Below are 15,209 nucleotides of genomic sequence, written 5' to 3' on the forward strand. Positions count from 1 at the left end.
AATATGGAAAATTACAATAATTTTATAGTAATTTACATTTTTAATAAAGATATCGATTTATTAATATTGCAACAAAACACCAAAAATGCTAATTTTTTTTTAAAATAAAGGATTCAAGTGTCATTTTTATCAATTATTTTGTAATAAAAAAAGTAAAAAACTTAAAAAAATAGTAAAAGTAAGTGAACACAACACATTTAAGAAGAAAAAAATATTTAATTTATAATAATAATTTAGTTTGATAAATTTGTAAATAAAATTTTATAAATTTATTTATAAAATAAAAATTTATAAATAAATAAATTTCATAAAAAAAAAACCTCAATACAATAAAACAGTGTCAGCGTTTACCAAATGAAGAGATAATGGATAAAAGAACAAAAAAAGAAAGTGCTAGACAAAGAAACAAACAAACCTATGACAAAACTAAACACAATACGGAAATATATACACAATCAATAACTAGACACAGGTGATAAGAATAACAGGTGAAGAAAGCAATAAACAATGAACATGAAAAAAAAAAAACCACAAGCACATGGAGTCAGAGCTCCAGGGAAGTGGAGCGATGAGAACGTTACTCTCTTCTTCATCTAAGTCAGCTGGCAAATAATTTTTTACAACAGACACACGTGGTGTTCCTGCCAACACAGACGTCCATCATGAGCTTGTGCAGGCTGACAGTGCTAGTGTTGATCAGGGTGAATGTTAAACCAACAGCTCCTCTCTCTCTCTCTCTCTCTCTCTCTCTCTCTATCTCTCTATCTCTGTAGGCTGTATTGTTATCTGATGATTTACTCTGAGTCATCTCACAAGGCTGTGATGTGAAATCTCTCAACCCGACACCCACCACCAATCACAAAGCACAGACAGCACACTGTTCACAATGTAACAGTTATAAGAGATTTGATCATAATTAAATTGTGCTAACTTAAAAAAAGAATAAATAAAATCAAAGCAGCAAACAGTCAATAAACTAGTTAAATGTTTTTTTTTGAAATGCATTTGATAGAACAATAAACAAGCTATAAAACAAATAAACAGTCAGTAAAACATCAAAAATGTTAAAGTAAATATTGCATACAATAAAGTGAATCTTGATTGTATTGTGTCAATAAGCCAGATAAATCTACACAAAAACATAATGAAACCCAATAAACTATATTAATTTAGGCTTTACTGCCTCCTAATGGCTGAAGTAAAAACATTAATAAGTGACAATATTTATCTGGAAAAAGAAGGTCTGGGAGTGAGGTATGCTTCATAGACAAGTAAAGCACACCAAAGAAAAAAAAGAAAAAAAAAAAAGACATGACATAGCAAGCACAGTAATACAGTATGGTAAAATTATCAGTCGTAAACCTTCTTCCTCAAAGAGCTTCTAATAATTTATTATTCTATTTATTATCTGGTTGTTTATGTTAAAACATATTATTAAGTAGCTCCAGTGAAACTAATAGGACATGTATGTAGTTATGAGAGTAAAGACAGTTGATGGTTGTTCATGTGAGTTTAAGGACAAAACTGTGGCTCAGTCTGATTCACAATAAGCTTTCAAACTATTTTTTTTTTTTTACTTCAGTAAAAGGTATTTAGGTATTGTAAGAAAAGTATGACATTTCTGGTAAAACAAACAAACAAAAAACAAGAATTCTCATTTTTCTTTTAGAGTGACCTTAGTGAAGAGGAGTTGTGTGCAAATATCCAAGAGTAAACAGCTAGACCTGAGGACAGGGGCTATAGGAGATAGGAGATCGAGGCTGAGGATAGACAGCTCGATCTTCTCATGAGTGGCCATTTTCTTTCATAGCAGCTGTGAGGAACAACAACAAAAAACAGATTCAGTTCATCAAGTTGAACCTGGAGAACCTTGAATTGAACTGTAACAACAAAAGTTAAGATTGGAATAAGGTTTTAATGTGTATAGTAATTCACTGTGGAAGATTGTAAGGAATTAGTATAAGTTTATAACTTCATATTCAGTGTCAGTCTTTGAAAAAGGCGAGACAATAGAGAGAGACACTGATTTTCGAACTTCCACACTGACCGTAGGTATTAGTTGATCATTAGGGTTTAATTTCTCCTCCTTCTTCTTAGACAAGCTACAAGCCCAACTACAGTGAACAAGAAAATGCAGCCTAGTGTAATCCAAACAGGAAGCATGGGTTTCTCTTCTTTACCTGCAAGTAAGAAAATATAAGTGTGGTCAATCTAAGACATGGAAGAAAATGTTTACTGTACTACAGTTCATATGGGAAAAAAAACACATATATAACTGTAACTTTACCACAATTTACCTGAACATATTATTAAATGAATATAATATAATAAACAAATTGGACAACATCTAACACCATACCCGTGGGCAAAGATAATGAAAGATAATATCAAAGTATTTACTATCTATGTAATATGAGAACAAATATGAAATATCATACACCAGGACATTGCCAGGTGTAATAATACTATATATAAGCTAGTATTTTTACATATTTTTGACATATCCCAGATTATATATTATACCCTAGATCATATATTAGACTAAATCTTGATTATTATACCCCGGGCCATACAATAAATTAAAAAATAATAATATCACACCCTGAGTCATAAATCAGATTAATTATATAAACATATAATAAATTACATTACATTATACACCGATCAACCATAACATTAAAACCACTGACAGATGAAGTGAATAACATTGATTATCTCATTACAATAGCACCTGTCAAGGGGTGGGATATATGAGGCAGCAAGTGAACAGTCAGTTCTCGAAGTTGATGTGTTGGAAGCAGGAAAAATGGGCAAGCGTAAGGACCTGAGCAACTTTGACAAGGACCAAATTGTGATTTCTAGACGACAATCTGATCTAGCATCTGTGGGATGTGTTGGTCAAACAAGTCTGATCCATGGAGGCCCCACCTCGCAACTAACGAGACTTAAAGGATCTACTGCTAACGTCTTGGTGACAGATACCACAGCACACCTTCAGAGGTCTTGTGGACTCCATGCCTCGACAGGTCAGAGCTGTTTTGGTGGCATAAAGGGGACCTACACAATATTAGGTAGGTGGTTTTAATGTAATGGCTGATGGGTGTATATTAAATATGTATCATAATACGCTTTGGCATTGATTAGAGTAAACGTGATAATATTCTCAAAGACAAAGATCAAATTAATTATGCAAATATTGTTATTTAAGACATAGTTTAGATTAAACGTGTAACATCATACCCCAGGTGATTGTAATATTTCCCTCTACGCTGCTATGATGCACTACACAGCTGTAGTGCTGATCTCCTGTGGCCTCCTCAGGTCTGATCACACTCCTTCTGGTCTGATACGTGCCATCACCATTAGGCAGCACATCATTCATCTCATCATCCACCAGCTGTAAATCTGCTCCAATCCACTTCACCTGCACCGCTCTGGGGTAAAACCCAGTCACATGACAGGTGAGGAGAGTGGAACCAGATCTCTGCCGCTCAAAAAGCCTGACCTCTGGAGCTGAACACCAACAAAAAACAAAACCGCTTAGACTTCATACATAGGCTACATAATGTATGTATATAGAGCTGGTGATCTTTAAATGGAATATTATTTAGAGCTGATGGACCTTCTACACAACAGGCTCACAATCTGTATATAAAGTTACATACATAAATAATGATCTGTATAATAATCTACAATGAATTAAGATAATGAGGAATCTTCTATATACAGGGCTTGGGGTCTACATATAGTGAGGGGAAATAAGTATTCAGACATTTTTGTTTTTTTGTTATTTAATATGCTTCCAGTTCCCATATCCATTTCAAATTTACACACATAATAATTTTGTATTTTTACTTATACTATTATATATATATATATATATATATATATATATATATATATATATATATATTTTTTTTTTTAATAAAAAAGACATTATGTGTGTAAATTTGACATGGCTATATGCATGGGAAGTATATTAAATAACAAAAACAAAAATGTCTGAATACTTATTTCCCCTCATATAAAATATATATCAAATGTTTAGACACAAATGATGGAGACGCTGATACACTTATATAAGTATTCTAACTCTTATATAAGTGTTACATTTCTCTGACAAATATCTTACCTTTCTTCATTCTGACACCAGGAGCATGCTCTAAGAACATCCTAAGGCGGTCAAAACAGGCCTTTTTGTAGAAAGACACCATGGTTTCAAGCAAGATTATATTCCTCTCCCTACTAATTTTATATTTGAAGACTTGAGGAACAGAAGCAATGTACCTCTTACTGTCAATATCTAAACTTAAGAAGTCCTTCCCATTGAATGCATGAGTTAAAAATGCCTTGACTGTGCCGTTTGGATAGAGGTCACAGCGACTGTAGCCTTGGTATACATTAATATCTGAAATGGTGCCTGTAATACAGAAGAAAATAAAAGGGCAGATATTGTCAGTGCAAATCTGCATCAGTATATATTACTAGAAACTTAATAATGTAATAATAATAATAATAATAATAATAATAATAATAAAACCATGCTGCTACCTACTGGACATATTTTTAACTACAATATCAAACATGCTTAAGGTTCCGCTTAAATTATTAAATGTTAACCAGCAATTATTGTTATTAGTAGGCTATTCAAATATTTATCACTTACAAACCAACAAATATTATTTAAATGCTGCAGGATAGTCAGCTCTTTTGAGACATACACACTGCACCTATAAAACACTTTACTAATGAGCAACTGACTAGAGCAGACATTTTTTAAACTATCTCCCAGGAGGAGAGGATGGGCCTTCCAGGAAGTGTCACTTAATATGCTGATTGGCTCATCACATTTTGGACAATGTTCCAGCAAACTCTGTATTGAAATGCGTAAAGGTTGGTAGGTCTGATACGAACTTTTGTTTTTGGTATTTTTTCATCTCACCCCTCACCCACACAGTCCCTACAATTCCTGAATATTTCTGGACTAGACGGTGTATGTAATTTAAGATAAAATGCAATTCATTAAACTTTCTATAAGGTCAAGCGAATTGTGTGTTGAATACACGTATCATGTATTGAACTTGCAATGTTCTTTTTTTTGTCACATGAGCAATGTTGTTGAACCAAGCCTATAGTTGACTTTCTATTGCAGAAAAGAATGAGAGGTACCTGTGAGGTTGAATTGCGATATGGCATTTTGGAGTGCTAAAGCCATATTTTCCCTGTTGTGGTCGGATAAAGATCTGGTCTCTTTGCAGTGTTGCAGACCAGCTGTGGTGTCGAGCCATTCTGGACATGGTGCTGTCGACTTCATGCTGCTGTCATAGTAAAAGAGGGTCACATCATTCACAAGGATTCTCTCTGTGTACTTGGGAAGGCTGAGGCCTTCAGAGCCGAGGAAATTCCAAGTGATGGAATCAACATCTGTAAAATAATAAAACGAGGCAGTTATGGATCCTCTGAGTTTGCAGATACTGTCAACTCTGATTCATAAGCTGGGAAATTCAAAGGAAAAAAAAAAGTCAGGCTTTGTCCAAATAGTTTTCCGCCTGTTATATACTTTGACATATATACTTTAAGAAAACATCCATATATTTTAATAAAATGACATGGAAATGCTTTTATTTAGGCTATTTGCTGATTTTTCATTGATGTCTTGGTGCCAGTGGGTAAGAAACCAGTATAACCAACACACTGATAAAAACAGTCAATCTGTCTAATCGTGTCTAAAACCTTCCTAGCTAAAGTTTGCTTTTTTCATGATTTGATCACGTTTTTGGATAGTTACACACTGTAACGACACACTCAAGTCAGTTTGCACTCAGATAGCAAATGGTCTGCACCGTTACATCATCATCAAAACAGAGAAGAGCGCTTACACACACACAGTACAGATGACAGTTTTGGAATGCTTGGGAAGGACGTAATAAAATACATTAATAACAAGAAATTTATCCAGCAAAATGGAACTGACTGACTTAGTCAGCGATTTGTTCCCCACCAATGTTAGTGTAAACAGAGATCAATAGAGTGAAGAGATAGTGATGAGGCTTGTGTTTAAATGCTGTGAGTGACTTCAGGGGATGATGTGGCTGATGTGGATGATGCTGATAATCAAAGTGAGAATTTAATTGTCATTCATGACAATTTGGCATTAACGTTGTTCTTCCATAAAACGATTGGGTTATAAATGGAGTGGTAGGCACTGCATCTTTTAATGGACCTGAAATGGCGTTTTTCAATGTGATTTCTCATTTTTCTTGACTGGGATGCATGAGAAACATATTTCAGTTCAGGAAAAGCAGCAAATGTCAAAATCTGACCACGTGTAGGGTTTTTACAGGCCAGCACACATACAGTATACAGATAAAAAAATATTATCCATATATAATTAAGATTAAAATATCACGTGTTGCATTAGTTATATGTTTTAGGGAGCAAGATTGACTGTGCTCTTGGGGTGGGAGGGATGGTGTGCTCTCTCTCCCCTGTCAATCACAGTGACACTAGCCAATCGTAGGTGTCCGCGAGCTCATGTATGCGGAAGAGGGTAGAATAGGCAAAAAGAATTTATGTTTAATCAGTTCAGTGATAGAAGGGTGTGCATGTTCATTACTAGTATACGTTCAGATTATTAAAATGGCATAAAGTCAACAGAAAGACCATTATAACTTTAATGACATTTACATGAATGACAATTAATTGTCAGTCAATATGTCATACTTGTAAAAGGACTTATTTATTCATGTTTTTGAAGGGTGCCAGAACTTTTGGAGTCGACTGATGCCTGAGTTGCTGCTCACTGAACAACACCAAAACAAAAGTTGCCAACAACTTTTCTGCTCAAATTATTTAATAAAGCAAATGTATAGTATATATAGTATATAGTATAGCTGTCATCATTTACTATATATAATATAGTAAATGATGACAGCCTACTGTACATAGTGAAAGAAAATATTAAACAGTGACGCATGCCATGGCACATCCCATCCTGTGTGTTTATTATTGTCTGTTGATGCCGAAATACAGTTTAATGAATAAATTTATTGTTATTTAATAGCATATTCCAGGTTTTTGCATGCACTTAACTGATTTCGGTTCCCCACACTCAGATCCAGATCTGAGCTGAACGGAATGTTAATCGACGAGAACTTCATGAAAAACATGTAACATAAAGGCTTTCTGTATTTTTTTTTTAAAACACAGCTTCAAGTTATTTCTCTTATAGTCAGTGCAGAGGAAATGGTGCATATCCATGCTGATTTCTCTACATTTTGAAAGAATTATTAATGTGGGAATTTCGCTCAGTGTACTCCATTATAACCCTCCGTTATCAAAATTATTATATGTATTATTTAGTTCTGATAGTTATTAGCCTGTTTGCCTGGTCACTTAAATGGAATGGGTTTGATTCAAACCTCAGTGACTCAAAACAAATAGGCTTATAAATAATGACATAAATAAATCTCATGACAATTTTAATAAAGAAATGTGTTCTGTAAGTGCAAAGTTTATGAAGAGAAATAAATAACCAGGATGTTATTGTACACTAATATGTAAATACAGTTGAGGTCAAAAGTTTACACACCCCTTTCAGAATCTGCAAAATGTTTATTATTTTACCAAAATAAGAGGGATCATACAAAATGCATGTTATTGTTTATTTAGTGCTGACCTGAATAAGATATTTGACATAAAAGATGTTTACATATAGTCCACAAGAGAAAATAATAGTTGAATTTGTAAAAATGACCCCGTTCAAAAGTTTACATACCCTTGATTCTTAATACTGTGTTGTTACCTGAATGATCCACAGCTGTGTTTTTTTGTTTAGTGATAGTTGTTCAAGAGTCCCTTGTTTGTCCTGAACAGTTAAACTGCCTGCTATTCTTCAGAAAAATCCTTCAGGTTTTCCAGCATTCTCCATGTCAACATTTATTGAAAACTTTTTGAATTTGAAGATCAGGGTAAATTTAACTTATTTTGTCTTCTGGGAAACATGTAACTATCTTCTGTAGCCTCTGAAGGGCAGTACTAAATGAAAAAAATATAATATTTAGGCAAAATAAGAAAAATGTACACATCTCCATTTTGTTCAAAAGTTTTCACCCCCCGGCTCTTAATGCATGTTTTTTCCTTCTGGAGCATCAGTGAGCGTTTGAACCTTCTGTAATAGTTGCATATGAGTCCCTCAGTTGTCCTCAGTGTGAAAAGATGGATCTCAAAATCATACAGTCATTGTTGGAAAGGGTTCAAATACACAAAAATGCTGGAAAACCAAAGAATTTGTGGGACCTGAAGGATTTTTCTGTTCAGAACAAACAAGGGAGTCTTGAACAACTATCAGTAAACAAAAAAAACACAGCTGTGGATCATTCAGGTAACAACACAGTATTAAGAATCAAGGGGATGTAAACTTTTGAACGGGGTCATTTTTATAAATTCAACTATTATTTTCTCTTGTGGACTATATGTAAACATCTTTTATGTCAAATATCTTATTCAGGTCAGCACTAAATAAACAATAACATGCATTTTGTATGATCCCTCTTATTTTGGTAAAATAATAAACATTTTGCAGATTCTGAAAGGGGGATGTAAACTTTTGACCTCAGCTGTATTTGGAAATGGTCATGAAATAAATCTGTACTGAGCAGGACTGTGGAATTAATTTGACAGTTAAAGGGGTCTCTGGCTGCAAAAAAGTTTGAGAATGCATGTGTCAGAATATCTATTTAAGTAATTGTAAAAACGGGGTGTAACATACTTCCTGTGTCTAACCTAATATGGCAATCATACCTGCATTAATGTGAGCTGGACCCTTGTCCAGCTTCAGTCACACAGAGAAGAGTCAAACTCATGTCTTATTCTCACTACTCACTACTTAGTCTATCTCTGTTAGATGACTGTCAACATTTATCTGGGGGAAGCAAAAGTGTGTGAATGAGGTAGGGCTTTATTCAGTTTGTTGAAAACCTAGAATAGAAACACATTGATAGCAAGTGGAATACAGATTACATTAACACAATTAACAATAACACATTCTTAATGTCCCTAAACTATCATCCATACAATGAGAATCACAGAATGAGGATGTAGCTAAAGAGATTGGATCATTAATTAAATATGACATATAATACCACAGATCTTGTTTATAATCAGAAATTCTTTACTGAAATGGTTATTAATGTGACAAAAAAGAAATGAAATGCAGTATCGATTCACGATTCAATTTATGTTGTTCGTAATCTGTAATACAAACTTCAGAACTGATGTTATTGTGAGTTACATGTTTGGCAGCTTTTATCATTTTTGAAATATGATATGCAACACTGTCTATAACTGTATACTCTGTCCTGTGAGGTATTCTGAGGTCAAAAAAGGTGAAAAATCAAACATGTAAACATGAGGCACCTATGACCGAAACTGATTAAACAACTGATTCTGTGAGAAAGTACACTGTACACAGGTACAGAGTACATAGAAAGTACACAGGCAACAGTGTGGCTCTGCTTGAGTCTGAGGTATCTGAGGTAGAAGTAGGACGTCAAACAAGAATGCTCTGAATGACTGAAAGTGAGAAACTTCTGTCATTCAGTGGTCTTCACATGAGAGGAAAGTTCAAATCCCAGCATCTGCAAGTACACAACAGGGGAAAAAAAAAACAAACTCAGAGACTCAATTCATAATGCTATTTTTAAAAAAAATAGCCACTATTTAAAAATAAGTTAAATTACGCTGTAACAACTTTCATCTTTTATTGATTGATTGATTGAATGATTTAACCAGAAGACAAGGTGATTACACACTGGTAAAACAGCAGAATATACACAGCATTACAAGTTGTTATATTGTTGTTATGTATGTATATATAATGTTTGCTTCTTGTAAGCAGAGTCTTGAGAATGGAGAAACAATAAAGTGACTTTCTAAATTCTACACCAGTCACTGGTATTAGCCAAACACAAGCGTTCGTTTGCTCACCTTTACTTTTAGAGATGCATCTGATTACAATCCCAAGTACAGTGGCCATGAATATGCAGCCTAGTGTAATCCAAACAAGAAGCCTGAAGCGTTTCTCTTCTTTATCTACAAGCAAGAAAACATGAATGTGGTGAGTCTAAGACATTGCTAAAATAGCTAGGTAAAGAAATAGTAATAGTGTAATAGGAATAGTGTCTATGTGCTATATTATATTGTATATGTAATAATACTTGAGATAAGTTACATTAAATATGGAAAAGAATAGATTGTTACTTATATCATTTTCCAGATATAGTACTGCACATATGTCTTAGGCACATGCAAAGAAATTCTGTAAAGCAAAGATTCCTTCAAAAATAATGAAACTAAACTTTTATACATGAAATAAAATACTATAAAGAGCAGTAAACAGTAATAAACTAAACAAAGACAATATTTGGTGTGACAACCGTTCTTTAAAAAAAGTAGTAGTCTCAAGTACACTCTGTGCCGTTTTTATAAGGAAATTAGCTGTTACGTTTTACAGAGCATCTTGCAGAATCTGCTACAGTTCTTCTGGAGACTTTCACTGTTGTACTTTTTTTTGCAGTAAAACCCAGCAGCCTTTGTTATGTTTTTTTTTGTCCAGAAATGCAGTTTGTTATGTAATTTATTGCTTTCTTTACTAACATACAATTTGCTGGAAAATTAATGTTTGGAAATCTAAAATGTTTAGTCTAATCTACAGGCACCCTAAAAAACAGTCACCCTATTTTTAGTATTTTTTGTTATAGATGTTTATTTTAGGACCTCTGCAACAAAACTTGTACTAAAAAATAGGGTGCCTAAGACTTTTGCACAGTACTGTATATATAATATATGCAATATAATACCTTTAGATCCTATATAAAATATGTAGCATTATACAATAAGACACATATATTATAATACCTTAGCTCATAAATGCATTACATGCAATATCATACCCCAGGTTGTATATCAGATTAATTAGATTAATAGATTAGATTAGTGTTGGTGTAATATAGATCATACCTTAAGACACAGATTAGATAAAATATATCAGTTTCATATACATTGTGTATTAAGTATGTAACATCATACCCCACATCTGATACTATAGGGTTACTTTAATTATATAAATAGCATATATAAAGTCACAGATTGCAGTGTATAATATCATACTCTTAGTACTCAATTAGATTAACGTGTAACTTCATACCCCAGGTCATAGTTTAGATTAAACGTGTAACATCTTACCCCAGGGGATTGTAATATTTCTCTCTAGGCTGCTATGATGCACTACACAGCTGTAGTGCTGATCTCCTGTGGCCTCCTCAGGTCTGATCACACTCCTTCTGGTCTGATACGTGCCATCACCATTAGGCAGCACATCATTCATCTCATCATCCACCAGCTGTAAATCTGCTCCAATCCACTTCACCTGCACCGCTCTGGGGTAAAACCCAGTCACATGACAGGTGAGGAGAGTGGAACCAGATCTCTGCCGCTCAAAAAGCCTGACCTCTGGAGCTGTAGGAAGTAGGAAGTAGGAATTTTGAGATGGTTAATTGGTAGATAATTAATAAATGTTCAATGTTTATCAGGGGATTTATTAATATGAGTATGTGTAGCTTCACAGACGTTTTAACACATGAATACCCATATTGTACTGTATTGGATTGTATTGTATATCTATAATATTAAGTTAATAAAGCCTTACAGTATATATCTACAGTATACATATATAGAGATAATGTTTTTATATAAATGTTTTATACAGTATAGACCTAAAAATCTGTGTATAGACATAATGATGGATAATGTATATAAATGTATATCGAGGATGCTGATGCACAACTTGTATAACTATTATGCCCCTCTGACACACGTCTTACCCTTCTTCGTGTTGACTTCAGGAGCATGCTGTAAGAACATCTTCAAGCGATCAAAACAGGTCTTTTGGTAGAAAGATGCAGTGATCCCAATCAACTCTGGATTTCGCTCCCTCTGCCTTTTATATTTGAGAGCTTGAGGAACAGAAGCGATGTACGTCTTACTGTCAATATCTAAACTTAAGAAGTCCTTCCCATTGAACGCATGAGTTAAAAATGCCTTGATGGTGCCATTTGGATAGAGGTCACAGCGACTGTAGCCTTGGTATACGTTAATGTCCGCAGGTGAGCCTGTAATTCAATACAAAAGAAAGCAGGTCATATTTAGTGCCCCAAGGTACAATGCAATTGTAATGAGCACAAGCCTCTCAACTCTCCCAACCAACTTTCTCTGCTGAAATTACATATGTTACAACTCTGTTCAGGCTGGGGGCGGAGCTTCTTTCCAGGCCAGAATAATTAGCTAGAGCCACTGCATGGCAATATTACAAATCACAGTTTTCTATGAAATCAATGAAATTATATGATCATCACAGGTCAAGTAGCCCTTTTCTGAATATTACAGACCGCACCTTTAAAGGCAGGTGTCCACTGTGCGAGTGTTTTGAAGATGAACTACCTGTGAGATTGAACTGCTGTATGGCTGATTCGAGAGCTGTAGTCATGGTCTGTCTGTTGTGGTGTGATATGACTCTGATGTCTTCCCAGTGCTGCTGGCCGGCGGTGGTGTTGAGCCATTTGGGACACGGCGCTATGGAGTTTTTCCCGCTGTCATGGTAAAAGACGGTAATGTCGTTCACAGTAATTCTTTCTATGTAACTGGGCAGGCTGAGGCCTTGAGAACCGATGAAAAAGCCACTCATGGAATGGACATCTGTGAAATAGTGGATGGGTTTGGGTTTGAAATAGGTTTGGGTCATGTGACAGCACAAAGACAGCACTGGTCCCGAAATGTTCTGGGAACTTTAAACTATTCTTTTATGGTTATATGACCGACAAGAAACAGTTACTACAGTTTACTTTTAGGAACCTTTTTTTGTGTAACTGCAAGCTAACCTTCTGAGAATGTTTGTAACAGGTTTGTATAGGGATGGTTCAGAAAATGTTCTCCGAACCACCCTTTGTTAGTGCAAGGTTCCTGAGAGGTTTATATTATTTAAAGATTACCAAGACATTAGAGAAATTTTCTCCAAACCTTCTCAGGTTAGTGCAAGGTTCCTAAGAGGTTCAAATAATTTAAAGGTTACCAGAACTTTAGTGGGACTTTTCTCTGTACCATGGTGGATTACCAGAAGGTTCCTAAGAGGTTCCAATTATGTAAAGATTACCAGAATGTTAGGGGAACTTTCTCTGGATTCACAGCGCTATTTAAAAGTTATATGAATGTTAGGGTAACATTCTCCGGACCACAACGTTATTTAAAAGTTATATGAACATTTGGGGAATGTTGTCTGAACCATAATGCACAAACACATTACAGTTCTGTTAAGTAAACTTTCCTGAAAAACCAAACATGAACTAAATAGAAATCTGTTCTCAGAACGTTTCAGGAACGAAAAACAAACGTTCCCAGAACATTCTGGGAACATTATACCAATAATTGTAATAAATGTGATAATAATAATAATAATAATAATAATATTTGTAGCTGGGTTTTACTGGCACAACAAGCCTAGCTTATGTTCCTATATATATGCAGCTACACTTCGAAAATATAAATTTAGCCTTTAAGCTAACTCTCTAAACTCTAAGTTTTCATACAAAGCAGTCTCATATTCACCCAAAGAAAACGCTCACAAGCCAACACTCACCATCACCAAACAGCTGGAGAGGATGTAAGAAAAAGACTAAAATGTAAAGGGTTTTCCTTTCTTTCATATTTCAACATATATTTCACTGTATTTTTGTCGATAAAACTGGCTTCCAGCTGACTGAAAAAAAGGAAAGTGAAAGTGAGGCGTTTTTGTTTACTGCCTGACGATTTGTATATATATATATAACATTCTCTAGCGATACTACATTTTATTTTAGAGTGTTGAAACGTTAAATAACATTTTAAAATATTAAAGTAAGTATGCTTATTTTTTGTTGTAGTTCATTTACACCAACTACACATCCCAGGAGCATGTGGTGTGATCTGGACCAATCAGATACTGCCATGTTATCCGGGCATTGTGTCTAACTGGGCGGTTATTTGGGAGCAATGTTAAAAAAATAAATAAATAAATAAAAAATAATGTATTCAACAAACTTATATTTTAATTATATTTTAAAATAATGCTAGCCTGGCTGGACAGTGGCTGCTCCTGTAGTTTCAATAGTATAGTAGTGTTTTATTTCACTGTCTATGTACAATGTTGCTGAAGTGTGAAGGGAAAAGACATCTCAAATATTTAATATATAAGATAAGATAAGATAAGATAAGATAAGATAAGAAATTTAAATCACCAGAAATAGCTTTAAAATCAGCTAAATTAAATGAATTTGGGATTGCACTTCCTGTGTGTCAATTTATTACAAATGATTGACATAAGGATACAGTTATAATGTTTAAGTATAGCACTTGTAGGCACTTATTAAAGCCATACATATATTTTTATAGTTTTATACTGTATTTTATTATGTGCAAAAAAGAAAGTGTCCAGGTATGGCAAGCAGATAAAACAGAAAATATCACTGATCATCCAGCAACAGTACCCTAAATGTGGGTATTAATTTTAAAAAGGTTGCTGCACTAACTCCTCTCTAACAGGGTTTTAGCTTTATTATTATTAGTATTATTATACCCTGACCTCTATGTTCCAGCATGAGGGTGTTTTTAATGGAAACCACAAAGCAGTTCTGTAAGTCGCTCTGGATAGGGGCTGTAATTGCTCGAATTGTAAGTGTAAATGGATTACCTCAAATGTTTAGATTAGTTAGAAGTGAATATCCTTTATACCATGCATCAGAAATATAACATTATTTAACATTTTGTAACTTTATTACAAACTTTATTACAACTTTATTGTACAGCCACTAGGCGGCAGTGTGAGGGCAGGGATGTGTAGGGATGTTTGTGTAAGCCTGTGAAAAGGTTATAGATTAAGCAAATGGGAAAGACTTGTTTGTTTGTTTGTTTGTTTGTTTGTTTGTTTGTTTATTTATTTGAAAAGTATATTGACGCGCGCACTCACTCTCCAGTCCATTAGGTGGCAGTGACACACCACAACCTTAGTTATTAAACCGCCACAATCCGAAGAAGAAGAAGAAGAAAGAACCGCCATATCTCATATATATTCCCATGTCTTAAACAAAGTAATTATTTGGTGAATTTATTGTTGATTTTTT

General features: G+C 34.3%; 1 protein-coding gene across 1 annotated transcript; it reads right to left on the minus strand.

Moving 5' to 3' along the window:
• Nucleotides 1-326: 326 nt before the first annotated feature.
• On the minus strand, nt 327-13,961 carry LOC113543870 (H-2 class I histocompatibility antigen, D-D alpha chain). The gene is made up of 10 exons (XM_053231197.1): nt 13,691-13,961; nt 12,499-12,753; nt 11,883-12,170; nt 11,245-11,517; nt 9,988-10,092; nt 4,133-4,420; nt 3,241-3,513; nt 2,048-2,180; nt 1,860-1,880; nt 327-1,813 (listed from the first exon to the last, which is right to left on the minus strand). The coding sequence occupies exons 1-8, from the start codon at nt 13,755-13,757 to the stop codon at nt 2,074-2,076; spliced, it is 1,656 nt and encodes a 551-aa protein (XP_053087172.1). The 5' UTR covers nt 13,758-13,961; the 3' UTR covers nt 327-1,813; nt 1,860-1,880; nt 2,048-2,073.
• Nucleotides 13,962-15,209: the final 1,248 nt, after the last annotated feature.

Source organism: Pangasianodon hypophthalmus, chromosome 29, assembly GCF_027358585.1.
Source record: "Pangasianodon hypophthalmus isolate fPanHyp1 chromosome 29, fPanHyp1.pri, whole genome shotgun sequence".
NCBI lineage: Eukaryota > Metazoa > Chordata > Actinopteri > Siluriformes > Pangasiidae > Pangasianodon > Pangasianodon hypophthalmus.

Excerpts from the sequence above, each read along its gene's own strand:
- LOC113543870 (XM_053231197.1), bottom strand. The coding sequence starts at position 13,757 with ATGAAAGAAAGGAAAACCCTTTACATTTTAGTCTTTTTCTTACATCCT. Across the intron at positions 12,754-13,690 it reads TCTCCAGCTGTTTGGTGATG|ATGTCCATTCCATGAGTGGC; the intron begins GTGAGTGTTGGC and ends ACTATTTCACAG. Across the intron at positions 4,421-9,987 it reads ATGCATCTCTAAAAGTAAAG|GCACCATTTCAGATATTAAT; the intron begins GTGAGCAAACGA and ends TCTGTATTACAG.